General features: G+C 39.2%; 1 protein-coding gene across 1 annotated transcript; it reads left to right on the forward strand.

The window, feature by feature from the left end:
• The first annotated feature begins 2,980 nt into the window (after positions 1-2,980).
• On the forward strand, positions 2,981-26,114 carry CTTN (cortactin). Its single transcript, XM_085300931.1, has 14 exons — positions 2,981-3,064; positions 3,505-3,578; positions 5,595-5,724; positions 9,043-9,153; positions 9,794-9,848; positions 10,308-10,418; positions 11,121-11,231; positions 14,015-14,070; positions 15,138-15,207; positions 15,751-15,899; positions 22,305-22,394; positions 22,487-22,676; positions 23,619-23,690; positions 24,316-26,114. Exons 1-14 carry the CDS (start codon positions 2,981-2,983, stop codon positions 24,450-24,452), a joined length of 1,440 nt encoding a protein of 479 aa, XP_085157057.1. The 3' UTR covers positions 24,453-26,114.
• The last annotated feature ends 755 nt before the right edge of the window (positions 26,115-26,869 follow it).

Below are 26,869 nucleotides of genomic sequence, written 5' to 3' on the forward strand. Positions count from 1 at the left end.
GCCCGCGGGGGTGCGGCCGGAGGGGGCGCGGAGGGCGCCGCGCCTGTGCGCCCCGCCGCCGCCTGGGGAGCGCCGCGCGGAGCCGCCGGCGGCTCTTCGGGGCTTCCTCGGCGTCTGCCTTTGTTCGGGGCGCTGCCCGTGTCCCCCGGAGGAGGGGAATTCCTGGCAGTGTCACCAGAAGTGCCGCCTAGGAGGCCGTGAGTATTAATTAGTCATCTCGGGGATGGAGGACAGAGTCGGCCAGATAGATTTGAAGTATATATTTAGCCTCGATGGCTTTGAACTGTAGCGTTTTCTTTTTCCTTCAGAAATTTGACCGTGTGAGTCAGTGACTCATGAACAGATCATATCTCTCCACGTTCTGTTTTGAAGGGGATGCTGAATAGCGAGCTCCGGAGGAGCTCTGGCGAGCCGACGCCAGACGACATGATCGTCGAGAGCAGTCTGGCTCTCAGTCAGAGATCAGAGAACTTGCTCAAGAATTGCTGCTAAGTTGCTTTCCTCCTTTTCATAATTCAGTTCATAAAACGCAGGTTTGAGACATGGAAAAATATTGATGGTTTTGTGTGTAATTTAGGAAAGAATGTGATCTTCCAACAAGGATTTTTACTTCGTGTTTTAGAAGGGTGAAAACTGCCTTCCTTGATTATTGTTTTTAAGAGTTGGAGGAGGAAGCAAAGAAATCCAGATTTAAAGATCTAGCTATTGTTTATTTTAAACAACCAAGCGCAACTGCATACACAAAACCGAATGAGCGCTGAACAGTGCCAGGACTACGGATTAGGAAAAAAGGTTGTATTTCACGCTGCTTGGTAGATAGAGCAACCGTGTGCAGGTATACGCGTGATTCAGCTCCTGCAGTTAAAAACTGAGTATAGGTAACGAGCGCTGTGTGCTGGGTGTTAGGGCATAGAGAGATGTGAGCTCTCGCTCTGAGGAGTCAATTTGTGCTTCGTTAGGAAGTTACACCTTGGATCCCACACTGAGTTTCGTTATTGAGGTGGTTTGATTCTGCTTTCCAGCACTTACTTTTTGGCGATGGATTGTTTTTTTTTGAAGGCACTTTGGTAAAGTGAACAGTAGGATCTTATATCCTGAGATACAGGATAGCATGAGACAAGGCTTTAGACTGAGGATATTCTAAGGAGAAGGATAAAGTACCAATGTTTTAAAGGACTTCACAATAAATATTTAGTCGTCTTATTTTTCTGGATATTAAGTAATTTAACAAATACTGGTTCTTAATTGCCATAGGAATTTGGACATGGGAGACCTGAAAAAGTAAAAGAAGTATATGATGTTGTCCTTACCGCCTCCTTCCAGACTACTCTGTAATTTGCTACCTTGGTGTTTGATAATTTTTTAGCTCCTCTCATCATATTTCCTGGCATTTTTGAAATGTTTCACAAAACTGGCACATCAGCGTATTCTATCAGGCTGTAGAACAGGCACTGTTTTTTCTGTATAAAGTTTAGCTATGAATTATTAGTTACATATTTTTAAATCTGAGTTTGCAGACAGCGCACCACTATCATAAAATGCTTAGTATTATGGAATTCTATTTTTCATATATAAACTATATACAAAGACAGCCTGTGTCCTAAAGAGACTGCAGTTTAATAAGCAAGTTGTCTCTATGTACAATGGGCTTAGAGATTCAGAATCTTTAAATAATTTAATGCTATTTTTCATATTACATAGCAGATTTACTGTCAGTCTGGTTCTGTGCAAATGTTAATAAATGCCATGTGATCTCTGGAGAACATCTTTCTGACCTAGATATGTGTTTAAAGGGGAGTTTTCGTTCCATTTTCTGTGTAAATGAAATAGTCCGTGGCAATCATCTTTATAGTCTATTCTCAATTAGAAAAATAAAGAAAAGTCTGTAACAGGACAGAATGATGAAATGTTGGAGAGCTGTATGCTAGTGGTATAGTAACGAAAGAAGGAAAACCTTGCTCTGGCTTATGTACCCGGAAAAGGTGGGTGAATAAAAAACTTTTTTGTTGTTTTTGGTGGTTTTGCTTTTTAGAAAGATTTGTTTGTTTTGTGTAGGATAGCGGTTATAAAATACAGTCACTAGCAGCAGGCAAGCCATCTTATCCTGCACGCTAGTCACTTTTGAAAGCGTTAACTTAAGTGTCCAATATGATATTCCAGGAAGGGTAAGGTTTTGAGAAAGTGAGGTATCTCCAAAATCATTAGCCACTTTAAAGCATTGACTGTTGTTTCTAGGTGATATTGCTTGGCTTTTTATGCATTTTACCTTTTACTGTCAGTACTCTAGCATTCACCCTCTACTTCGTCCTGAAACATTCAGACAGAAGACTGAGTTTGTATACCTATTTCAGGAGGGATCATCTGCAAAGTGCAGTAACTCGTGTGCTCTGCTGTTACATGCAAGTAGACTAGTGCTTAGATTCTGTGTAATTTTTTTTTATAATTGTTTGAAATTCTTTCATAATGCTGAAACTTATACAACAGAAGAAAGATGCACAGGTTATACTGCTTAGTGAACAACATCATGCTCGTCATTACTAATGACTAGGGAAAAAACAAATATTGCTATACTTTAAACATATGCACGGGGTCTGGAATTAATGGTGCTCTCAGAAGTGGATGCTGATTATGAGACCCATCTGAATAGAATTAATTCAAAGTACTGATTTAAAGCAGGCTGCTAGGGAATGGAGACACAAATGTTAATATGGGCTTGTTCTCCTTGAAATCGTGTCAGTGATTTTTCCTAGCCTTTTTACAGTACCAGTTGGAAAACTAAAGAGAGTTTTCAAACTAGCTTGAGAAGACAGCCAGAGAGCCAATGATCAAATATGCTTTCACTGCAGATATAGCTTAGTATTTGTCCAGTTAAATAATGTGCATTATTGGGAATTTTGAATTGTATCTCCATCAGCCTATACATAATGTAAAATTTACGTGCAACTTGAGCATGACAGTGCTTCTTCTAATGATGTTCCAGATGTGGAAGGCTACTGCAGGTCACACCATTTCTGTCAGTCAGGATGATGGAGCTGATGACTGGGAGACAAATCCTGATTTTGTGGTACGGCTTTTCAAATTCTATCAACTCGGCAGAACTGTGTTATATAATGTGTTAAAGAGTAACTCTTCAGGACAGGGATTGTATCTAAGCAAGATGAACTGATACGAGCATATTCCTGGCAGGAGAGAAGATTAGTTTTTTTTTGCCTATGAGTGATTGACAAAACTTGCCTTGTCTTGTCTGGGTATGGCAGGGTAGTCTGTATCCAGATGGTTGAAATCAAGCAGCAGCAGATTTGGGGGACCAGAAGTGTGTTGCATGCAGTCCACAAATTGAAAGTGTATAGGGTTCACAGATGACCAGAAGTGAATGTAATAATAGCTAGTTGTCTTAACTTCTCCGGTCTCACTAACTTGTGAAGGCTTTTGCTGTGAACTGTAACGTCTAGGTATCTAATAGTGTTATGGGTTTTTAACTCTTTTTATGTGTGTCCTTTGCAGAATGATGTGAGTGAGAAAGAGCAGCGCTGGGGGGCTAAAACTGTGAAAGGATCCGGCCATCAAGAGCACATCAAGTAAAGCAGTTCTTTCAAATTTATTAATAGTCACTATACCAAGCAACTTCTAATCCATTCGTGACCTGTTATTTGTATCTTCATGATTAAAACAGGAGATTCCGTAGAAGATTATCTGCAACATTTCCAGTCTTTCATAAATGTCAGCGTCTTCAGACGTGAAATTAAGATAAGATCCATGGTGTAGGGACTCTTGAATCTTTTTTTATTCGTAGGAAGTATTATTCTTCCTGCCTCTTTTTGTCTGGAAAGTTTCTTTTCTTTGTTTCTATACAAGAGCAAATACTGCCAGGGAAAACGTTTTTGTTAGGTGATTTGAGCAGCTCCATTTGGTACTTTTAGGGTACATTTGGTTCTTTAATTCTTGAACTTTGTTTAGAAAATGGCCTACTAAACTCATAAAAATTCTGACAAGGTAACAAGTTGAGCCCTCTGTCAAAAAGGAAAATGAATGCATTAGAAAAAACTATGTGAGACAAAAATGATCCAGCTTCTGAATCTTCTACTTCTTAGGCAAAGTGTCCAAGGCTTCTCATAGCTTTAAGACAATTTTAGGAAGTCTATGATTGTATTTGTTTATGATTGTGTATTTCTGGAGCATCTACCCTCACAGTATATAGCTAATAATAAAGGTCATCAATGTTGCAAATGGAGAGTTGACTGTGTGGCTTGCTTCAGGGATCAATTTTACTGTTTTATTTGGAATGCAGTAGTGACACCTGCTGGCTGGATATGCTTCAGGGAGCTTTAAACTCAGGTGGGATGGGTTTAAAGCACCGATAACAATAGAATCATAGAATCAGTAAGGTTGGAAGGGACTTCTGGAGATCATCTAGTACAACCTCCCTGCTCAGCAGGGTCACCTAGAGTATGTTAGACAGGGTTGCATCCAGGCAGGCCTTGAAGATCTCCAGAGAAGGAGGCTCCACAATCTCTGGGCAACCTGGAACAGTGCTCCGTCACTCTCACAGTGAAGAAATTCCCCCTCACCTTCAGGCAGAACTTCCTGTGCTTCAGTTTGTGCCCATTGCCTCTTGTCCTGTCACACAGGGCAACTGAAAAGAGTTTGTCCCCATCCCCTTGACGCCCTCCCTTCAGGTACTTGTACACATTGTTAAGATCCCCCTCAGTCTTCTCTTCCTCAGGCTGAAGAGGCCCAACTCTCACAGCCTTTTCTCATAGGGCAGGTGCTCCAGCCCTCTGATCATCTTTGTAGCCCTCTGCTGGACTCTCTGCAGTAGCTCCATGTCTCTCTCGTCCTGGGGAGACCAGTACTGGATGCAGTACTCGAGCTGAGGCCTCCCCAGGGCTGAGTAGAGGGGCAGGATCACCTCCCTCGACCTGCTGGCAAGGTTTGTCCTTGCACATACAGGCAGTTCTTGCTTTGGGGAACAGGTGGTGTATGTCTTCTGTGCAGAGAATCATAGAATTGGTAAGGTTGGAAGCTACCTCTGGAGATCATCTAGTCCAGCCTTCAGATGAGTGGCCCAGCTCATACGGGGATCAAACCTGTGACCCCCGTGTTATTAGCACCATGCTCTAACCAACTGATCATCCTTATTTTGTGTTATGTTTACATCCAAAATGCCCAGCTAGAATCAGGATTCCCTTAAAATAGGGACTGTGTGTTAAGGGATGATCCCTATTCTGAAAAGTTGCAATCTAAATAAAAAGCACTGAGAAGAACTTAAATTAAGGGGGGACATGAGAATATTTTTGAGGTGTACACAAATTTTAGGTAATTGATTGTAAGGTTATTCAAATAGCAAAACATTCTTCTATGTTACAATCTTAAAACCAGCCCTTTCATTTTTTTTCAGACAATGTTTTGCAGTGGAGTGTATTCTGATTCTCAGAACATGATGAAGGGCTCTGTATGGGAAGGCCTTGAAAAATACAAGTTGTCCAACTTCTAGACTATCTTCTTACTTTCTGTTTTCCATCTTTTTGAAGTTATCTTCTGAAACTTCTTTGGTAAAACTTGTTGTATAGCTATTTAATTACCTGTCTTTAAAGTATTCATCAGCTGAGAGAGAACGTCTTCCAAGAACACCAGAGCCTCAAAGAGAGGGAGCTTGAAACAGGACCAAAAGCCTCCCATGGCTATGGAGGGAAATTTGGTGTGGAACAAGATCGGATGGATAAAGTAAGTATGCGTGTTTTCTTAGGATGACAATGTAAGTCTTGCTTTGCCTGTGGTCAAGAGACTACCCACGTGAGTGAAGCTTGCTGAAGAGTGGTGGTGTTTCAGCTTTGCCAGGACAGTGAACATAGAAGCTCAGATTATTGCATAAGCTTCATGCAGTCATGGCTCACTTTGAGGACAGAATCATCACCCTTACAGCGATGTAACAAGGCCACTTGTAACCACTGTCATCCAAGTCTGTGGGTGTATCAGAATATCATGCCGTATTCCTTAATCAAATGAAGACTATCCTATGCAAATAAGTGAGCTAAAGTACTTGAAGTGTCAGGGACAAGTATTTCAGACGGCAAATTAGGAATCTATGAATGATAAAGGGAAGTTCTGGGATGTGCAGTGGCTTTAGAGCTAGTCTGCTTGCTTATGTCTTGTGTGTAATGTCTTGACCTTGAGTCAAGATTAAAGTTTCTAAATGTATATTTCTAAATTAAGAAAGATCTTAAGGTATGAACAAACGCAGCATTCTTTTTTCATTTTGTATTGTGCCAGCTTTTATGCATATTGAGGTTGCCAAACAATGAAGAAAAGGGTGTATTTCTTCTTTCATATGAGAAGGTAGTTCTCATCTTAAACAGAGGAAAACATATCAGTGACAAATAATCCACTTATTTTTTTTTAAAAAAGGTACTTTGGTCAGACAGTAATATTTTACCTAAGGACTAAATGGTTGTTTAAGTTGCACTCTATTAATAACAAAGATGATGATTCTTAAAATCGGCCATTAGTCATGGCTAATTTAAGCAATGGCCAGTAGACAACCATATCAATTTGGGTTAATTTCTTGCATATATTCTGTTGAAATAACTGCTTTGTGAGTAAGAATGATTTTTAGTTTCTTATTTAATTTACTTTCTGGGTTTCTACTGCTTTGCCAACTTTAAATTTTACTAGATTCCTATATTTCAGAATAAATTGATGTGTGTAATTCTCAGTAGACCTTTGGAATAGGCTAACCTAACCTGTAAATCTGGGAAAGGAATTTCTGATCAGATTCAATAATTAGGGCTGTTCTGCAGCTCTGTAGCTCTCTATTGTTGGCAATTTATCTCTAGCCTGTGTCCGTGAAAAGAAAGCAAACCAAAGTGAGTACCCTTTCCAATAGGTCAGAATTAATCATCAGCAAAAATTCGATTCTGTCTATCAGATCAATGTTGGTGATACAAGCTGTTTGTAATTTATTTTTTAATAAATAAAGCTTTCTTACAGATAAGTATAGTTTTAAAACCTAATCCTTAAGGTCATGCCTTCAGGAGTACCCATGACTCTGCTAGTTTTAAGGTCTTGACCCATCTGAGATAAATGAGAGTTTATTAGAGTGTTGTTGATGGTAGAAGTTTTTGATTGTTTAGGGCAAAACCTTGATGTTGACTTAAAATGAATAATTATATAATTCTATATGCCATACCTCCAGAACTGATTTAAAATGTAGCAGAGTGTTTTTATACTAAGGAATTACAAGGGTCTGAAATTGATTTTTGGAGGAGCTCTAAAAAGAGCTATGTTGGTATACTTGATATATTAATGAAATAGAGAAAGGAACTTTCTCTGTTCTAGTATCACACAAAGATAATGTGCTTATCCTTACCTACCTCAATTCAATAAAACAAAAGGAGGATCACATAATACCACATAAAGTTTAGGCTTTTCAGAACTTCATGTCTTCCAGAAATTCAGTAAGGGAAAAGGAAGAAGAAAAGGAGATGGGAGCCTTTTCTGTCACATTTAACAGTTACTGTACTGCAGAACACCTGCAAAATGAGTAAAGGTCTGAATGGATCAGTCAGGAAAAAAAGGAGCATTTTATATTGCTTTTGAGTTAAGACAGTGTCCTGTTATTGACATTCTTTTGTGTTACCTGATGGGTACTTCAGCCTTTTTGCTCAGTAATAATTTGCTTTCATGATCGTTGTGCATGTTTCCTCCCAGCACCTGTATAAAAAGAACATGTAATACCATCTTTTTTTCCTCTTTACTTACAGTTTCTAGACACCTTGTGTCATCAAATTAATTCAACTTGGTCCAGCTGGTCCAGTTGCAAAATAAGCAACTTTCCATCCTCAGAGGTTTCAGCTGGGGACAGTTGTTGAGAGAGTACTCTTGTGTAGCCACAGATGCCGACTTCCCAAAACCAAGGGGTCAAATGCTAGGGTCTGCGGTGTCACACGGGGCTGATGTTTGTGTTGAGTCAGGAAAGGTGTTTGCCACAGAATACAGCCTTTAGACTGTATCTGGACATGGCAACATGAAACAGATCATAGATTCTTCTATTTCTGCCTCAGACAGGAATGATATGCATTTAAGCAACAGCCTCAGATCTTAGATTAAAGTGGAAAATTGCAAGTTTCTCTGGTTGGTGTTCAGTTTTGGCTCTGGACAATAAAAACCTTTCTTTTTGCTATGTTACTTAGCAACCCTCAAGGCTTTAGCATTGATTCCGGTTCTAGGAACTAGAGAGTATCTCTAGGAGGGTGTGTTAGCCCTAGATTAATAAAATACTGGAAAATGTTATCAGTGAGTATGGTAGGATGTACTTTCAGGTGTGTAATTCCATATCCTCTTGTCAGTGACAGCATATCGTAATGGCACCTCAGGTTGCTGTGTTTGGGCTCGTGTTCCAGCAAGACTCAAAGAGGAGATTGCAGCGCAGGGATGCATTTCGCAAGGGGAGCTCTTTCTTGATAAAGATGCACTGCTTCATGTTGTGATGCCATCTTGCAAGTGAGGGGAAAGTACAGAGAGTAGACATGTAATGTTGACTTATGAAGAAGGTCAAGGTGCCTCCCTAAAAAAAATATCGGTGGGAAAATCTATCTGGAGTTGTATTCGGTCACAATGTAGTATCAGCTAAAACAGATCTGTAAGTCTGTGCCTAACTACCAGGCATGTTTTTTATCTGGAACTAAGCTTCATTTTAAATTTTGCATGACACCAACAGGATTCCATCTATATGTTTCTTGTTTTCATCTGTGTCATTTGATGTAGAAATCTAGAGTGTAAAACAACCTCTATAAAATATAGTCATTGCTGTCAGACTTTCTTGGCACTCCCCTTGCTTAGGCTTTGTTGATAACATGGTGACAGTCTTGTAAGGACTTCTCGAGTGAGTAGCAATTCACATGGTAGATAGCTTCAACACAAAGAACAGGGGCTATACACGTCTGTAATGACGCTTGTCCTCAAACTGCTTGGTTCAGTGCTTTCTCTCAACTACAGAACTATATAGGACTGATACCTGTTTTTGATCTTTCCAATTTCTTTTAGTCAGCTGTTGGACATGAATATCAATCCAAGCTTTCTAAACATTGCTCTCAAGTGGATTCAGTGAAAGGGTTTGGAGGCAAGTTTGGAGTACAAACAGATAGAGTTGACCAGGTAAGCAGTTTCTTCTTGTACTGCAGTTACCATAGTAGCTGTGTTTATCAATTTGTGTATACAGCTGAAAAATTCCAGTACATAAAAATGCTATTGCCGTCTGTTATTAATGCTATGTTTGAAGTTTAGCAGTAAATTGTCATTGACTGTTACGGAGACTAATTTCTGTTTAAATCAAAACAGAAAAAGCCTCTCACAGGAAACTAGGGAAAGAAGTCCTGGTTTCCAAAGAGATGTTAAAATACGTCCTTTAACCAGGCAATGTTCTTCACTGAGGTTAAAATCAGCATGAATGTTACAGAAGGAAGGTTTGGGGGGATGGTTTGTCTTGTATTGCAACATGAACTACTGAATGGAAATGCTGAATTTCTGTTGTACTTGGTTGCTGAACCTGGCAATATTGCAGTATGTTGCTAGGACAATTTGCTTTGGCAAAGGATGACAAAAACTGAGATTATCATGCAAATGAATGCAGCCTGCAGGTTTTAAGTAGACTCCGCTGGAGTACACTCCAAATCAGGAAGGTCAGAGCAGTACTGAAGGATCTTTTCCTTCAATACTGTTTGTCCACTGAAGTGCCAGCAGCTTTTTTTGCTGACGTTTAACTTCTCTCATGTGTACATTCTTATTTCTCTTCTAGTCAGCTGTTGGGTTTGAATATCAAGGTAAAACAGAGAAGCATGCCTCTCAAAAAGGTGAGGTAATCACATCTGTAGATGCATGTTTTTTATAAATGTTAGAATAGGTCTCTATTTTTACAGTGTTTGTAAAGGACCTCGCACAGTGAGGCCCCAATCAAATGTTGAGGGATTTGGGTGGAAGAAAAGGTGGAAGAGTGAATTTCAAGGCAATTTCATGAGTTGAAGAGCTTTTAGTAAAAGGAAATGATGTGTCATTGAGACTGACTCTTCTTGGAGAAGTGAGGTTCAAGGACATTTTAGAAGGATGGGGAACTGTTCTTTGCTGCATTTCACTGTATTGATTCAGGAGGAAACATTATGAATTGTGGGACTGTCACTCTTATTTTCTGTGTTTAAAATTAGACTTAATCTTGTGTGTTCAGGGTCAGTATTTCATTTCTGAAATAATAGGATATGATACTTCTAAAGAAAGCTTTTTCATTTCATTTTTATTGTGCTTTACACTCAATGCAGATTACTCAAGTGGTTTTGGTGGAAAATACGGAGTACAGGCTGATAGGGTGGACAAAAGTGCAGTGGGATTTGATTACCAGGGTAAAACTGAGAAACATGAGTCGCAGAAGGGTGAGTGAACATATATTGTGGGTTTCCATTCTGATCTAGTAGACATTCAAACAGGCAATGTTGTAAAATACTCAGTTTTTTAGGCTGTTGCACTCCTGAACCTGCTGAAAACAAATACTGAATTAAAACTTAGGTCGCTGAAAATTTTACTTCTGAAAAAGAGACCTAAAACATAGGTTCTAACCAACTCTAAGTGATGATCCAAGCTGCTAATTATCAGAAAATCAAGTCCTGGATCTTCTCAGTCTGATTTCCAAGGGACCTTACATCCCTGTAGGTGTTACTGAAACAAATGTGTAACTGCACAGATCTACAGTCTTCAGAGGCAATATTGAGACCTTTATTATTTATATATCTGCATTGCACATATATGTAGATATGCACATATTGTAAGATTTGGCTTTAGATGGAAAATACATCAAATTATTCAGGTATCTGAATATTACTGAGTAATATTACTGCGTCTGTATGCTGTAATCTACACTGGATTTGGGTTTTTTTCCTGCATTGTGATCCTAAAATTTACTGCATGGTTGTCCTTCCATTTGTTGAGGTAGTTTAGCACAGGCATGAGGACTGAAACATATTATTAATGACAGGGCAGCTTATCCAATAACAGATCTGCCGTGTTGCTGTTTTTTTTCTAGATATTGTTTACAACCATAAACTGCAGTAATATTTTCTGGAATTTTATGCACACAGATTATGTGAAGGGGTTTGGAGGCAAGTTTGGTGTGCAGACAGACAGACAAGACAAATGTGCGCTTGGCTGGGATCACCAGGAGAAAGTGCAGCTGCATGAATCCCAGAAAGGTATTTTAGTTCACAATTCCTGGCCATTCTTTTTAACTTTGGTTCTTTAGACTCTTTTCACAGTGTGAACCTTCATCCCCCTTGTATCTCACTGCCTGCACAATACTTATTCTCATGGAAGAGTGACAAGCAGAAGATAAGGTCCAAAGCAACAGCTTCTTCCCTGCCCCTTCATAACCTCACTTTTAATTTAAGGAAATTAAATTAAATAATTTTCCTTTAATTAAATTAAATCAAATAAAATTGATTCCTAGAATTATTCTTCTGTTGGGTACTCCAGCAGGTTTTACTGCAAAAGATTACCTGAAGTCTTGTTTTGGTGCTTTTGTTTTTTACTGTGGGTTAAAAAAGCTGTTCTAAAGCAGCAGTAGTGAATAGTCGTAGCTCTTAGTTAAGAGCTTTTTTCTGCACCAGAATAGCAGCAGGAATATTTCTTCTTTTTTTTTGAACTATGCTGTATAGGAATATCTGAAGACTAGTATCTATGGGCCCTATCTAAACAATTTTTAAGAATTCAGTCTGTATTGTACATGTACAATATTAAACACGCTGATGAAGGAAGCTGGTTTCACTTGTAATTGTTGATCCTCTTTTGTCTTGTTTTGGTAAATATTTTATGTATATGTTCATAATAGTGATAAAATACAAGTGCACTATGCAGTATGTATGAGAAATGCTGAGAAGTGCTTTTGTTCTGAGACTTCAGAGTAGTCTTCCTATGTCTAATATATCATGTTGACCTCTTCCTAATCTCAAGTGGAAACATCTTCTGAATTTATACTTACAAAAGTGTATCGAAATTTCTGTTGTCATCCAAAATTATTGGTAATTCAGAAATATTGCAAAGATTACTTTGAGTGTCTCTGACCAAAATTCCTTATTTTCCTCCCTTCACTTTATTTTAGTACATGTGGCTTCTTTCAGACTATAAGAGTGGTTTTGGGGGGAAATTTGGTGTACAGAGAGAAAGGCAGAACTGATCTGCTGAGGGTTTAAATACAAGGAGAAACTAGCCAAGCATGAATCTTAACAAGGCACCGTTTTCACTTGTTTCTTTTTTAACAGTGCAGTCGCTTCTTACACAGTCTTAACTAGTTGTTTAAGTAGATTGATGCTAGTAAGATGCAGATACTTTCTTGTGCTTATATTCCTACATTATCTAGCAGTGTTTTTCCATTTTATTTTTAAAATGAGTTGCATAAAGGAAGCTTGTATTCAGGAAACGGATATCCAATGTTTAGTTAACAACTCTACAGCATTATATATTTAGTTAATAGCTATACACACAATATGATGATAAAAACATAATTATTAGTATGATGTTAATGACATTGTGTTTACTAGTTTTAAAGTCCTAATGTGAAACTTTGCCTGGATAAACCGGTGGAAAAATATTCAAATAAGGACCGCATGTGTAACCACTAACAAGCAGTGGATTATTACAAGGTCATTTTAAAGCAATTGTAGTCTTTAAAAGAAGAAATAGGGAATGTCTGGGCTTCTTGGATGAGCAAATACTGTTATAATGCTCTCTTTATTCATTATGAAATAGTTGAGGTACAAACCATGAATTCCTGGTTTTCAGTTATCTTAAAGTGAGAAGTCTGAACCAGGAGAATGTAAGTGTAGTTTGTTTATTCTGGTTGAAAATACATACAAAGCTGAAGAAAATGAGGTTGTTCATTCTGATAGTCAGTATTTTTCTGTGCAATAGTGAAACAGTTTCAAACTTCCAGGATGTCAGATGTGCCCTAGCAAAACCTAAGAACAAACACTAAAATATCTGACTAGTTGACCCAAGTGATTCTGGGGCTGAGAGAAAAAAGAGTAATTGTAATTGTTTTCCAGGGATGTCTATGAAAGTCTTTCCATCTACAAAGTCTAAACTTGTGTTCCTGCAGATATTTCAATAGCTCACTGTCACCAGAAAGAGATGTTTTTCCAGCCACACACTCTTGCTTTCTCCATCGCACTGGCTCTGGTGCTTGTCAGACATTTCTGAGTAGATTTCCAACTCACTAGAAACAGCAGAAGGCTGATCATTTTAGGGTTTTTTTTTATGCCACTAGTGAATTAAACTGGTTCTGGGGTACAGCAAGTGCTAGAGTCAGTAAGAGTGTGCAGCAGAGGTGGTACGGAACACCATCCCATTTCTGTGGTGGTGAGTTGTTGCAAGATCATGCTGTCTTGGGCCTTTTGGCCTTTCAGGCCTTTGGGCTGTTATTGGCCTGAATTGGCCCTTTTAGTATGCAGAGCAGGAATTACTAATGACTTTAATGTTCATCAGTTGGGTATCATGATTAAATCCCCTGGAATGGGAAATTTGTTATATTTCCTGCCATTCATAGAATGTATCGAATTAAGAAGCAGCAGCTCTGTAGTTACCGAAGACTGGGTATCACTGCTTTGAGCAAAGCAAAGTGGCTTAGGTTACGTGGCTATTACAGGGGGGTAAGATTTGGTACTGTGAAAGACTGTGTTAGAGAAGTGATGCATTAGAAGGGCTCATCCCTTACTCTTTGCTTGAAACCTTGTCAGTCCTCAGTTTAATGTTTACTCAAAGAGTGCACATGGCCTACAATCCCTCTAATCTGTTGGTGTACCTGAAGGCTCCTGCAGTTATGTATTCCTTCTGCATCGAAATACAAGTTGCATTTTCTTTGGTCACTGTCACTGTGTCTGCATGCCGCTGAAGTTGCTATTTGCATTTGAAATGGTGACTTGCATTTGTTAGAAAGGTGGACAAGAAAACCGCTATTCTGACCATTTTATCCTGCTTTTAGATTACTCAAAAGGATTTGGTGGGAAGTATGGTGTACAGAAAGATCGGATGGATAAGGTAAGTAGCTTGAAAGAGCCATGACTTCAATAGCCAGTAGGGATACAAAATAGCATGGTTAGATTTATAGTGTTCATCTCTGTTTATGGATATTTCTCCAGTCTAACAGTGAAGTCCTTCTGTGCTTCTCTAAATCTTTTTACAAAAGCAAGGGTATATGATACCAGTATATACATACATGTACGTATGTATGCATGATATGGAAAGCTAAAGCATCAAACTGAGAAGACAGGAAAAATTACACAAAAGAATAAGAAAATCTCTTAATTCCAGGATATCAGTTGTGTCTTCTAACAACTAACTAGTGCCTTATCTTATACATTGAGGATATCCTCCCAAGGGACTGCTTAAAATAGGTGCCCGTTATCTTCCAGCTTTGCCCACTTTTATTAGAAAGAAGTTTCTCTTTAAGGGAATTTATTGCTGTCCTACAACAGTAAAAGACAGGACAGCTGATACCCCGTTTCTGTCTCCCAGTTTTTTAATTTAAAAAGCTAGAAGATGAAAAGGTCCACATGGAAATTTATTTACTGAGTTATCCCTCTCAGCTGCATGTAAGTCATTTAAAAGTGAGAAATTAGAAGAGTGTGAAAGTCTGTAGCATTCTTTGCTTTGGTGGCTTCAGAACTCAAAGATCTTTCATTAAAAAAAAAAACAACAACAACAAAAGCTCTTATTTTGCATACTGTCTTCAAAATACTTCCTTTGTTTTAACAATCTGTTTATTTTAGAGAGGTGAATGCTCCCCGTGGATTAGAAATGAAGAACTACACAATAAATGTTTAGGAGGTTGCGTCATTTTCAGTTCTTCTAGGTCATCAGTTCATAAGCTACATTTTTTTTAATTAATAGTTTAATGTGTCCATGATGATTAATTCTAAATAGTTTGACTTGTAGAACTAATTACTCCTTAAGTTTTGATTCTTCCTGATTTTTGTTCTGGTGCTGTGAAAAAAAGATATAAGAGTAGTATCATAGTAAAACAAGTCACAGATTGATGCTGTCTGAATGTCTTCATAAATTTGTGATGAAAGAACTTGGGGTTTTTGGTGTTTCCTTACTGATAGAATGCAGCAACTTTTGAAGATATTGAGAAACCAACATCAACTTACCAGAAGACCAAGCCAATAGAAGCTGGTAAGCCATTGTTCCAAACTCATTTCTCTGGAGGTGATACTACCCAGAAGCCAATGTACGATTGTTGGTGTAGCAATGAGGAGTAAGGATCATCTAAAGGGAACCTGTGTATTTGCAGGTCTCTCTGCTCCTCTTTCCCTCCTCCCTTTAGAGATTTTTTGCTTTGTTTTTTTCCTCTTACCCTGAGGAACATACGAGTTGAGGAGGGAAGGTAAAAAGCAAGAGAGAATAGGGAATAGACTGAGTGAGATGGTAGAGACTGAACCATGAAAGAAAGGAAGGAGGAGTGAGGAATGCTGCAGAGGATTTTAAATAAAAGAGAAATGGAGCTCACAAGAAGTTTGGGATCAGGAAAGCAGAGGTGAGGGAGAAAGGAGGAATAGAAGGAATTTCCTGAATTCCTTCCTGAATTCTGTTGTGAGCTCAGACAGCAGAAATTGCAGAATCATATTCCATCATAGTGGGAATTTATACCATAAACTAATTCCAGGCTACCATTATGCACATCTTAAACAAAAACACCTGACTTTTTTAATGTTACAGTCACTAATAAAACAAGCAGCATCCGAGCTAACTTTGAAAACCTAGCCAAGGAAAAAGAGCAGGAAGACCGAAGGAAGGCAGAAGCTGAAAGAGCACAAAGAATGGCTAGGGAGAAACAAGAACAGGAGGAGGCTCGAAGGAAGCTAGAGGTCAGTAAGATTCAAATCTCACTTGTGCAGTCTGTCTGGTGTGTTTCAGTGTAATGCTGGGAGAAAAGAGTATCTTTTCTTAAAGGATACTTACCTTCTTTCCAGCTAGGCCTAAAGGTGTTTGTGTGTGTATGTGTGTTTGTACTTGTGCTTTATCTGCTTGCAAAGCCAACCTTCTATCAACATGCACCATATGTGTATCAGACATCAGATAGTTGTGACAGACTAGTATCTAATAGTATATGATTTTTTTTGTATTTATCCTGTTCCAAAATAAGCTAGTCCTGAGCACTAATCTAGACTGTCTGATCTTGTCCTACTTTAGCCTTATTGCACTTCTTTCTTTTGGTAATATCAAATTCCCTTAGGTGTGGAGGAGTCCGTAAGGGGAGAAACATGTGGTCCCATGCAAATGTTTGTCCAAGAAGTTTAGTAGTACGGTGATAGTTGATGATGCTGATTTCTTTGGAATAAATTTTGTAGATGATGGAAGTGGTATCACCCATTGATACAGCACAACCCATGAGATGAAGGGAAATAATCTTTCAAAGATTAATGCAGTCATAGTTTGGAAAGTAATAAATGTGACATTTAGCATTGACATGCTTAAAAGTTTTATGGTTTCTGTGTTACTCATGAGCAGAATTATTCCAGAAACTACATCTTACTTGGTTTATAGAATTTGTGTTTTTGTTGAAACTCTACTGCTGAGATGGAATGGTCAATACATTAATAGTAATTTATCCTTTGTGTCCAGTTCATTCACTTTGTTGCACAGTGCCTCAGGTACCTTGTTGCCGTAGGATCAGTAATACTAAGGATCTGCTATTTGCAGACCCATAACTTTTCACCCAAGGTGCTTTTCCAGAGCCTCTGTGGCAGTTTCCCCTGTGATCTCATGATGTTATTCTGGTCTCATGGTTTTGCACTTGCAAACCCTGATACTGTTCTGTCAGGTTCTCCTGCAAAGTGACGGCCACTGGTGTGAGATTCGACCCTTTTTCCCTCTCCCCTTCGCTCCTTGTTCTGCACATACTGATTTATACTAGAGAAGACCACACATAGTGCACAGTAACAGATCCTAGTCCTTAGCATGCTTGATAAGTAGTAGCCAGTAATCCATGTGCAGAGACTTAACATCCAACCAATATGCAACACTGATGCCTAGTTAGCATACTCTCACTAGGATGAACAGTGTCACAAGCAAGGACAGTGAATGGGGAGTGTGAGCAGGTCCTGATGAAAAATAGGTACTCTGGCAGAAGCAGGGCGAAAACTGTCATCCTCATCACCTTCATCATTGCCACCTGCTCCACTGAAGAGATGCCCCAGAATTGTATGCTTGTCTGGGACCTCAGATGCTGTTTTTCCTGGCTTACTAGCCAGGAAAATTAGAGTTTTCCTATTTCTACCTGTCTCTCTGTCTGTCTCCTCTTTTGTTTTTCACCCAAAATAATTTTCATCACTAGTCCATGCATGTCATCAGCTGCGGATCCTACTAGAAAATCTTCTTGCATGTGAATTTGTCTCAATGTCCTCTGGGCGATAGCTTGAATCTAGGAAAAACTGTTAGCTGGATTCTCAGATTCATTCAGTCATTTTCTTAACAACAGCTGGTTTTGCAGATATGGCAGCTGTTTTCCTTCAGCAGGCTGTTGCTATGGGGTGCCTGGGCATGCACCTCTTTTCCTTATGACTTCGAGATGCGCAGTGTGAGCAAGTTCACATGAACAGCATGTTCGCCACACACATGCATTATAGGATGAATGAAAATTCATCTTTGTGTACCCGTGACTACTTCTAATGCTACTTCTCATCCATTTGTACTTTGTGGATTTCTAATACCTTGCTCCAACCAACATTCAAGTTTCTTCACTGTCCTGGAGAAAAACATGTTAGTCCATTAACACAACATCTCTCACTCTCTCAAACATGGGACAGGAAGAGACAGGGAGCTGAAGTTCAGAAGTCAGTCTTTTCTGTTTGATAAGATCAGTAAGTTTGCTCTAGGCTGCCACTCTGAGCATTAGTCATCCTGGGCTGCTCAGTGTCTTTCTCAGCACTGGCACTAACCTCTGGCACTAAGCCAGTCAGAGGGAAGTTAAACTTTGCCTTGAGGAGATTCACTTGGTTTCCCTCTCCTCAGAGCTCTAAAGCTGAGATGCATCCAGTTCATATGGTTACCCATCTTCGGATGATTGAAGTTTATGCCTTGGCTCTTGTTCATTCGAAGCCACGACAAAGTGCTATCAGCATGTATCACCACCTTCTTCTGGAGCAGCCATTCAGCTGGTAGCCCCCCAGCTCCTCTAGCCATTGCCAGCTGTCTTCACTCCTGAACTACTGTCCACCATTCCCAGCATGTTTCAGTATGTTCAAGCTTATGCATCACCAGTATCTATCTGATTGTGCCCCTTATGGTGTAATTCTTCACTCCTTGTCCTCCTCAGCCCTTGTCCTTGCTACCAGCACTGCAACTTTAGAAGTGACATAGTCCCTCAGCTCTGGGATCAGTTCTGCTTTTGAAAATGCAGCTTCACACTTTTCTTGGCACTTCTCTTCCTGGATCCAGGCATTAAGTTTGGATAGCATTATGACTTAAGAGTTGGTATTGTTATCCGTATAATAGGAGGATTTGCTTCAGTGGGTACTTTCACAGTTCTTCAAATGACAAGCATAATACAGCTTGGTGGATATCACAAATGTTGCTTTGATAGTAAAGCCATTCTGCAGCCATGAGATCACTTTGGAAAGCCCTTGCTTCCAGTTAACTTTTGAGAGAATGGGGGAGAAATTATCAGTCCCTAAGGGAAATGGATTTTATCAATGTTTGTCTTGCTCTTTCCTTTCTCTCTCTAAGGTGCATGTTTTCACACGGCTATAACTCTATTTCTTCATTACTACTTCTGTTCTCAGACAAGAAGACTGATGCTTCCAGGTCTTTGCAGTTAGTTTGTCTGAAGCTTCTTAGGTCATCTTCAAGGTGCTAAACAACACCCATATCTAGGGACTGTTGTCTCTTTACTCTGATTTGGTTGTTATCCAGAGAATTTACAAAAGCAGTGTCTGTAAACAGTACAGTCCATTCTTGAACACCTGGGTCTTAAAGCAAATGCTCTGAAGTGAGAAACCTACATTATTATCGTACAGCAGTTACTGACTCCCAGATGGTAAGAGCTCTCTTGCTGCTAGTCCCAGAGTATTTTATACTTAATTCAGCACTTGACTTGTTGGCAACTACCTCATCAAACTGTACCTGTACTACCTGTACCTCTCCTAGAGCATGTGGCAACTTTACTGATCTTTCCTGTACTTTATATATATTCCTTGCTCTGCACTTTCTCTATAAGCAGGTTGCCATTGCTCGGGATACAAGGAAGCCCTTAAGTCCCGTCATGTGGTAGCAGCCATGTCTGCAGGTGATTATCCTCCTTGTTCCCTCTGACTTCACAAGAAGTGATACTGGTATATTCCTTTAAGGTTTAGAAAATACTATGTAGTTTCATTGTACCGTGCTTGCATTGCCATGAGGAACAGCAGCTTCGTGCCAGTGTTCTGGAGATTGAGGCCATTTGGAGAACAGAGCTTTCCTGCTTTGCTTATGTGGTTATGGCAGAATAATACAGTTCAGGGGAGATTCCTTGTTCCCTCAAGAGGACACGTGCTGTAAATGGTAGGTGTGCAGACAACAGGACTCTCTGAAGTTCACACATGTCAGTCCTTCAGCTCTGCTAGATGAGCTGTGTTACAGTGCTCAGTGAGAAGTGGGAAATCTGCCCTCATGGTCATGTGAGGATTTTTCACTTGTTGCATAACTGACAGGAGTATTGATGGGTTTATTTTGTTGGGGTTTTTTTGTTTTTATTTTCTTGAGGGAAGGTTTGTGTCCAGGGTTGGTCTTTGGTGCAGTCCTGTTATTGGTCAAATGGACTGGTGCATGCAGTTGTCCAAGTACCTCTGTTGCCAAGAGTTTTGGTTAGGTTAAGGCAGGACAACAGCCTGTTGGTTCTTATTGTCCCCATGGGGCCTAAGCATTTTGTTATCAGGCCTTTATCTCTCAGTGACTTCTTCAGTTCTGTCTGTCTGAAATCTGTAATTGTCTGTCTCACTCATCTCACTCTTGAAATAATATAGCTATGATAATATGCTATGATGCTGAATGACTCTCCATTAGAATAATCACCCTTCTCCAGTTGGAGCCATTTTTATAACCAGCAAGGAGGATCTTGGCAAATTAATTAAGATTTCTGCTTAGGATTCCCATTGGTCTGTCACCGCTTCCATTTCATCATCTCGTCTGAGTGAGGGAAAAAATAAGCTTCTCCCTTGCTCTCCTGCCATTCGTTTTGGATGGTCATTTGCTCATAAGTAAGATCTGTGGAGGGTAGTGAGTTTGAGTTCTGTTATCCCTTTCAGCTTTTCCATTGAGGTTTCCTTCTGTTGAGGAAACAGTTCTCCAAAATGGTTTAAATGTAGTAACACAGATTTTTGTGAGTCACTGAACTGTTGTCTTTTTTTCCTTTCTCTCTCTACTTTCTTTACTGTTATTTTTACTGTAAGTGTGGGATAAATTCACGCCCTTATGCTTGATTTTTCTTGTGCTTCATCAAAGATTCTGTTGCCTGGACACATTTGAAGTTTTTTTCCAAAGCTGATATTTAAATTTCTCCATAACTAGATGATTAATGTTTTTCCAGACTGAACATCTCCAAGGTTAACTGTGTGATTCTCCAGACATTGCAGGAGGGAGGACAAAGTTAAGGGGAAATTAAGTGGCACTGGGTGTGCCCATTGCTCACAAATTGATCATGAAAGGACAAGACATGCAAATGCAGCATCCATAGATACTGCAAAGGAGGTGGCGGAGGAACTTTGACCTTAAGAAGACTTTATTTCTTTAAGAGAACCTCCTTGTGCAGACAGAAAGTTCTCTCACTTTAAGAAAGTATGTGGGCATACGTACTCCCACAGTGGGAATGTACATATGGACTGCATTCCTTCAAGAATCCTGCTTATTGGTAATCCTTTTTCTTTTTTGCTTTTCACATATGTCACATAGTCAAAATGGTGTTCAGGGAGCAGCTCTTTAACTGCTGTTGTGAATCAGCCAGTGCCTCATGATTTTTAGCTAGCTTCTGCTATCTTGGAGAACAATTCAGGATGCAGTTTCACATGGAGCATTTTAGTGTGGAAGAAACCCAGCTCTGAGGCTGTCTGAGGGAGGCCATGTGTTTTAAATGTTTTATGGCAATCATACTGTGGCTATCTTAAATGTTAAACTGTAGGACTCAAACTGTTTCAGTGTTTGAAATTGTTAATGGATTGATAACAATTAATTTGTCCCCAAATTATTTATTAGATTTGAGTTTTAATAAATGCTTTGCTAGTGCTTTTTCAGTTGTAGTACAACAGTGAAAAGTGGGGAAGGGCTGGTCACATGAGGACAGATTTTCAGGAAAGTTCAATACCAAGTTTTGAATTGGTCTTTACAGATGACTCTTTTTTTAAGACACATTTTTCTTTCATTGCTTGATGTATTTGGTTCTGAGCTGTGACAAATAATGGAAAGAAGAATTCTGTTGCTTCGTCTCTGCACTGTGATTTCTCCTGAGGATCCTTTGGGGAGTTGAGGCTTGATGCACTTGAACAACTGCAGTGCACAGTCTCTTTGCCATTCCCCCTTTTTTTTGGTATAATAAACAAGAAAGCTTGGCTATGGATCCACAGTTTCTTTTCCTCTAAGTAAGGCACAATGAAATAACTGGCTGACAGTACCATATAGATACTACCGAATATATATACCGAGTATAGCAGAATACAACAGTGATACTGCTTTTATTTCTGCCACTTTGAATTCTTCTAGGCACTTGAAGCCCTCACTGACAGTATATAGAAGATTTAATTTTGTCCTAGCTTCTGCCTTGTCAGGTGCTGTGCAGACCTACAAAAGCTTACAGGATTGTTTCTAATCAAAGATGATGTATCAGTGCTGTAACTAGATCATGGAGGCATTAGGTTCTCTAAACTTATGCTAATCAGTTAATGAACAGAATATATTGAATACAGAACCCTGCAGCTCCTGTGGAAACATGCCAAAGAACATTGGGTACTCTGTTTTTAAGCATATGTATTCATACATACTGTGTGGTTTTTATTTCTTTGTTTTTTTGCTTCTGTTTTGCTGTATCACTGAAGCTTTACTGTTACAGTCAGTCCAGACCTTCAGGCAGGCATAATGATCCAGTCAGTCCAGTCCTATTTTTCTGTTCTTTATCTGACTCAGTTTATTTCAGAATATGTTGTTTTATCTCAGGCAGTTTTGGAGGCTTGCTTCTTGTTCAGTGCCATGGAATCATATAGTGTCAATGTCAGGCTAATTGAAGCTTTTCTTTCTCTTTGATTAAGGAACAAGCTAAAGCCAAAAAACAAACTCCACCGCCATCTCCTACCACACAGCCAGCTGAACAGAAGGCACCCTCAAGCCCAGTCTATGAGGTTTGTTAGAAACATTTACAGTAACTAGTTCTGGTCCTAAGTATAGGAACCTTTTTATAAAATCCTGACAAACTTCATCTATATTTTTGCAGGATGCAGTTTCCTATGAAGCAGAGTCTGCCCACAAGAGTTCTAGTGCAATGTATTCAGCTGCGCATGAACCAGAATCTGGCTACAAAGCTGCAGAGTCGGACTACCAAGAAGCAGTAAGTCAGCGAGAACCAGCATATGAGCCGGAGACAGTCTATGAAGTGGCAGGGGCAGGAGACCATTATCAAGCAGGTAGTATTCATTTCTGATGCAAACCCTTCAGTATAGATGAAGCTTTACTTCCTTGGGCAATGATTTAAAAAATACTTGTGCTAATATCTCTCTGACCTGGTTTTCAAAGTCTTGATCTGCTTAGAATTTTTAGATTCTGCACCAACAAATTTTAATCAGAAAACAAAGACATGGCTAGGGGAAGGTTGAAATTATTTAACTTCTGTGGGACGGTATTGGAATAATTATGATGGTCTCCAGTGTATTAATTCATACAGAAAATTAGGAACAATCATTTCCACCCTGTGTAATGCAATTCAAGTTCAGAAAAAAACATAAAAGTTGGACTTTAAGTGAGTGTCAAACCAATGCTAACCTTACCAGGTAAAAAGTTATAACAACAATTTTCTGATTTTTAAATTGATTTGATATGTTTAGTAGTGATGAGGGAATGCAGTAATAAAGTCTGAAACTAAAAGTGTCATTGAAAGAATACAGTTGTCTTGAATTTCTCTTTTTCTCACCTCTTCTGGTTACTAAATGAGATGTGAAGAATGAATCTGTTCTGGTACAAAAACTTGGAAATTCTGAACAGACCTCTTCCCCCCTCACACCCATGTGTACTTAACAAATTGTATTAAATAGTCTCTTACACACTGCCCTTGGGCTTAGTTGCTATTTTGTCACAATTTACAAAAGTTTTCCCCGAATAAGGCTAATTATTTTCTGTTGTGTTAAATACCCATTTATGAAGGCTTCCTTTCAGAGTTTAGTTACATGTATGGTTAAAAAAAAATCTATATCAGAAGGTATGTCAGCACTGCTAAAGATTTGCATAGTGATTCCCTGCTTCATTTGTGTGTTAGCTGTAGAATTAAAGTGGGGTACTGCAGTATAAGAACTCTGGCTGTATAGGTAGTGTGCATTACCTTTTTAATTTGTTTCTTGTTTAACTCTCTTTAGAAGAAAATGCTTATGATGAATATGAAAATGAACTTGGAATTACAGCCATAGCCCTTTATGATTATCAGGCTGGTAAGCAAAGCTCTTGTTCTTAAACTCGTCTTTTGAAAACTTTACTCTCTAAAGGTTACAATCTGGATTTTCTGTTTCCATCCATCTTGTAGCCTCTTGTACTATACATGAAATGTATTTTATGTATTACTATATATGAAAAGAAGATAGGAAGAATTAGCAGTGCTTAGCAAGTACGTGGTTAGTGATTAGCAATAGCATTGAGGCACTTTGAAAACCATTATTCACTGTTTCTGTAAATAGCAGAGGTTTCCAAAATCTGTGCTAACCAAGTGTTGTACAGCCTTAGCGTAAGCAGTCAATTAGTATCTTGACTGGTTAATTCTGAGGAGTATCAAAGAAAGTGGTTCTCTACATGTTAGATAGCAATTGCTGTTCTGAGTTAGAAATGCAGCCAACGTGCAGTGGATAAAAAACAACTGCCTCGTCACTTCTGAGGATAAGGAGGCTGCGATCATTACAGATTGTCATTGCCCAGCACCCTGTTTCAAACAGCCCTGATGAGAGAAGGAAGGTGGTAGCTGGGTGTGTTGTATTTAGCAGTGGTAGACTGGTAGATGAGATTGTACTGTGGGCTGCTGCTGTGCAAACTCTGAGCTGATGGCCTCTTCCACTTTCTCTCCAGCCGGGGATGACGAGATTTCCTTTGATCCAGATGACATCATCACAAACATAGAAATGATTGATGACGGCTGGTGGAGGGGTGTCTGCAAAGGCCGATGCGGGTTGCTCCCAGCGAATTATGTGGAGCTGAGACAATAGAGATGATTGTCTACTGGATATGCCTTAATTCTGCAGTCAACAAATCTGACTTAATACACTACAAATCATGATGCTTTTCTGAGGATGGAGGGGTATATACATACTGCTTTTATATTTAATACTTTGCTGATGCTTTTTAAAATGTTAATGCCACAGAAGTTGCTAATATATTGTAACAATTACATTCTTCACTAAGGCTCTTAAAATGATTTTCATGCATTTTGAAATATTTCTTCTCTGCCAAATTAGCAATTGTCATAAAAAGCCTTTTCAAGGGCAGTTAGCTGTCTGTCTAATTATTGCATGTTTCACTCATAAGTGAGCAGATTTACCTAGTGTTTAAGTCTAGTTAGTCTTCCACTAAATGTTATCAGCTAAGAAAATCATGGCTATGCAGGTTATTTGCATTTCCACCAAGTAGGGGGTAAGGAGGACTGGGGAGGGGCATAATTTTTTATTTTCTTTTCCAGATAGTGTGTGAAAAGGAGAAGAGAATGCTTGGAAGTTGCAGCTAATGGCAGTTAATCCAGTACTGGCCAATATATAGGGAATAGTAAATATTATGAAGGAAACAGTCTGGTTACTTTTTCCTTCTTTTAAAGTGAGGTTTCTTGGCTTTTGCATGGATTTTCCTGGTCTTGCTCCTCCACTTCATGTTATTCTAGAGGAGGGCTGCAAACGCTCTAGCGCTGACTGTCCCTAATCTCTTTCACTGCCTGTTTGCTTGTTTTACCTTCCCCTCTCCTCTATCCTAGGGAAGCCATAAAAAGTTGCTATACAAGTGTTGAGTCACCCAGAGAGATTCCTGCTTGTTCGAAGGGAAACTGACATCCAAATCTGTGTGACTGTCTACAGGAATAGACTCGTTGCTTTAAAATGGGAAAAAAAGACAGCATGGAATTGCAATTGCATTCTGTGTACAATAAATCTTTTGTTCATGCTATGAAACAGGCAGACCTGCTGTGCAGTAATAACATTTTATATAACTGTATTTAAGTCAAGGAATGTTACACAAATATTTGATTTAAAACCATCATAGATAACCTCCATTTCTAAGCCACACAGATACACTACTTTTTTCTATGTTCAGCAGAAACTGCCAGTAACATTCTACTAAATGATGGAATTAATTTTCTTCTTTGCCAAAATTAAAACTGAAACTCTTGTTATTCTAAAAAGATGACTTCTCTGCAGATTCAGGGTCCCTACCAAAGATAGTAAGTTGCATCTAAAAATGGACATGTTAAATGTATGTGCTGTCTGTTTCCACCTTTGATCAAAATGGGAATAGCAGAATTGGTATACTAGCTAAGAAAGAATGCAAAAAACTTTTATCAGCTGTAAATTTGGACCAATGGAATACAGAAGAACTTGTATAAAATGGTAAAATGTATAACGTATCTAGCAAGAAGGCATCATGTTGAAACCAATTCTTGAATGGTTGGGACAATCCTTAATGAATGTCATATGTATGTCATGATTATATATACATATATTCTTTTTTTCTTTCTTTCCCACAGTCTCATTTCTGTGTTGTATTTGCATTACTAGGGTTGGGTTTTATATGCAGTTTATTTTATCCAATTTTGCATAGACACCTCATAGGGTATATGATTTTTGTAAATTAAATATTCAATAAACTTTTTGAACCATTTGCATGGACTATTTTTGCATTTTTAAACTACTTTTTGTCCAACTCCCACAGATGGTTCATCTAATCACTTTTGTCTAAAGCTGCACATGGGACTGACTTGCGTACCACAAATAATGCTTCTCACAGAGGACTGCGGCATGACGCTTGCTGCTGTTGTGAAGGCCACCTAAAGGACAGCTACATTCTTCTAGGTTGCCACTGACTTCCGAATACTTCCCTTCCTCAGAAAGCCTCTACCTTTGTCTTTTGCTCCTATTCCTGTGTGGAAATACTTGGATCAAAATTAGACTTTGGGTAAGCCAGAAGGAGAGTACTTTTTTAAGCACGTCAGTGTCATAATCTGTTTTCTCTCTCCCAAAAATACTTGGTGAGCTACAGTTGTGGTGGGAAAGATGCTGCTGGCTGCCGGGAGTACTGCTTGCCCCAGGACCCTTGGAAACACAGCCATCCGTTACAGTCGGATAAAATCACACCGTGCTTTTAAGCTCTCCTGCATTTGCTTGTGACCTTTGCGTAACCCAGAAAGGGCAGGAAAGCAGTCTGCGTAAAACTTCGCTTTCACAGTCTTGACGTAGGGAATTAAAAATTACCAGAAGCACTGCTGCCTTCTACAGTTTCGGTCGCTAGGTATTGCTTGTTGAATAGTGCTAGGACACAGGAATTTTAAATGACGCTAGCGGAGGTCGAGCTGGGTTATTAGGCTATGCGAAGTCTGTCACCTGTTTTTAGTTTCTAGAAGGGGGTGGAAGATCCCAAATGATCT

Source organism: Rhea americana, unplaced genomic scaffold (genome assembly GCF_003343005.1).
Source record: "Rhea americana isolate MKP2758 unplaced genomic scaffold, rheAme1 scaffold_17, whole genome shotgun sequence".
In the NCBI taxonomy this organism is placed as follows: Eukaryota; Metazoa; Chordata; class Aves; order Rheiformes; family Rheidae; genus Rhea; species Rhea americana.

Excerpts from the sequence above, each read along its gene's own strand:
- CTTN (XM_085300931.1), top strand. The coding sequence starts at position 2,981 with ATGTGGAAGGCTACTGCAGGTCACACCATTTCTGTCAGTCAGGATGAT. Across the intron at positions 10,419-11,120 it reads GAAACATGAGTCGCAGAAGG|ATTATGTGAAGGGGTTTGGA; the intron begins GTGAGTGAACAT and ends TTATGCACACAG. Across the intron at positions 15,208-15,750 it reads GACCAAGCCAATAGAAGCTG|TCACTAATAAAACAAGCAGC; the intron begins GTAAGCCATTGT and ends TTAATGTTACAG.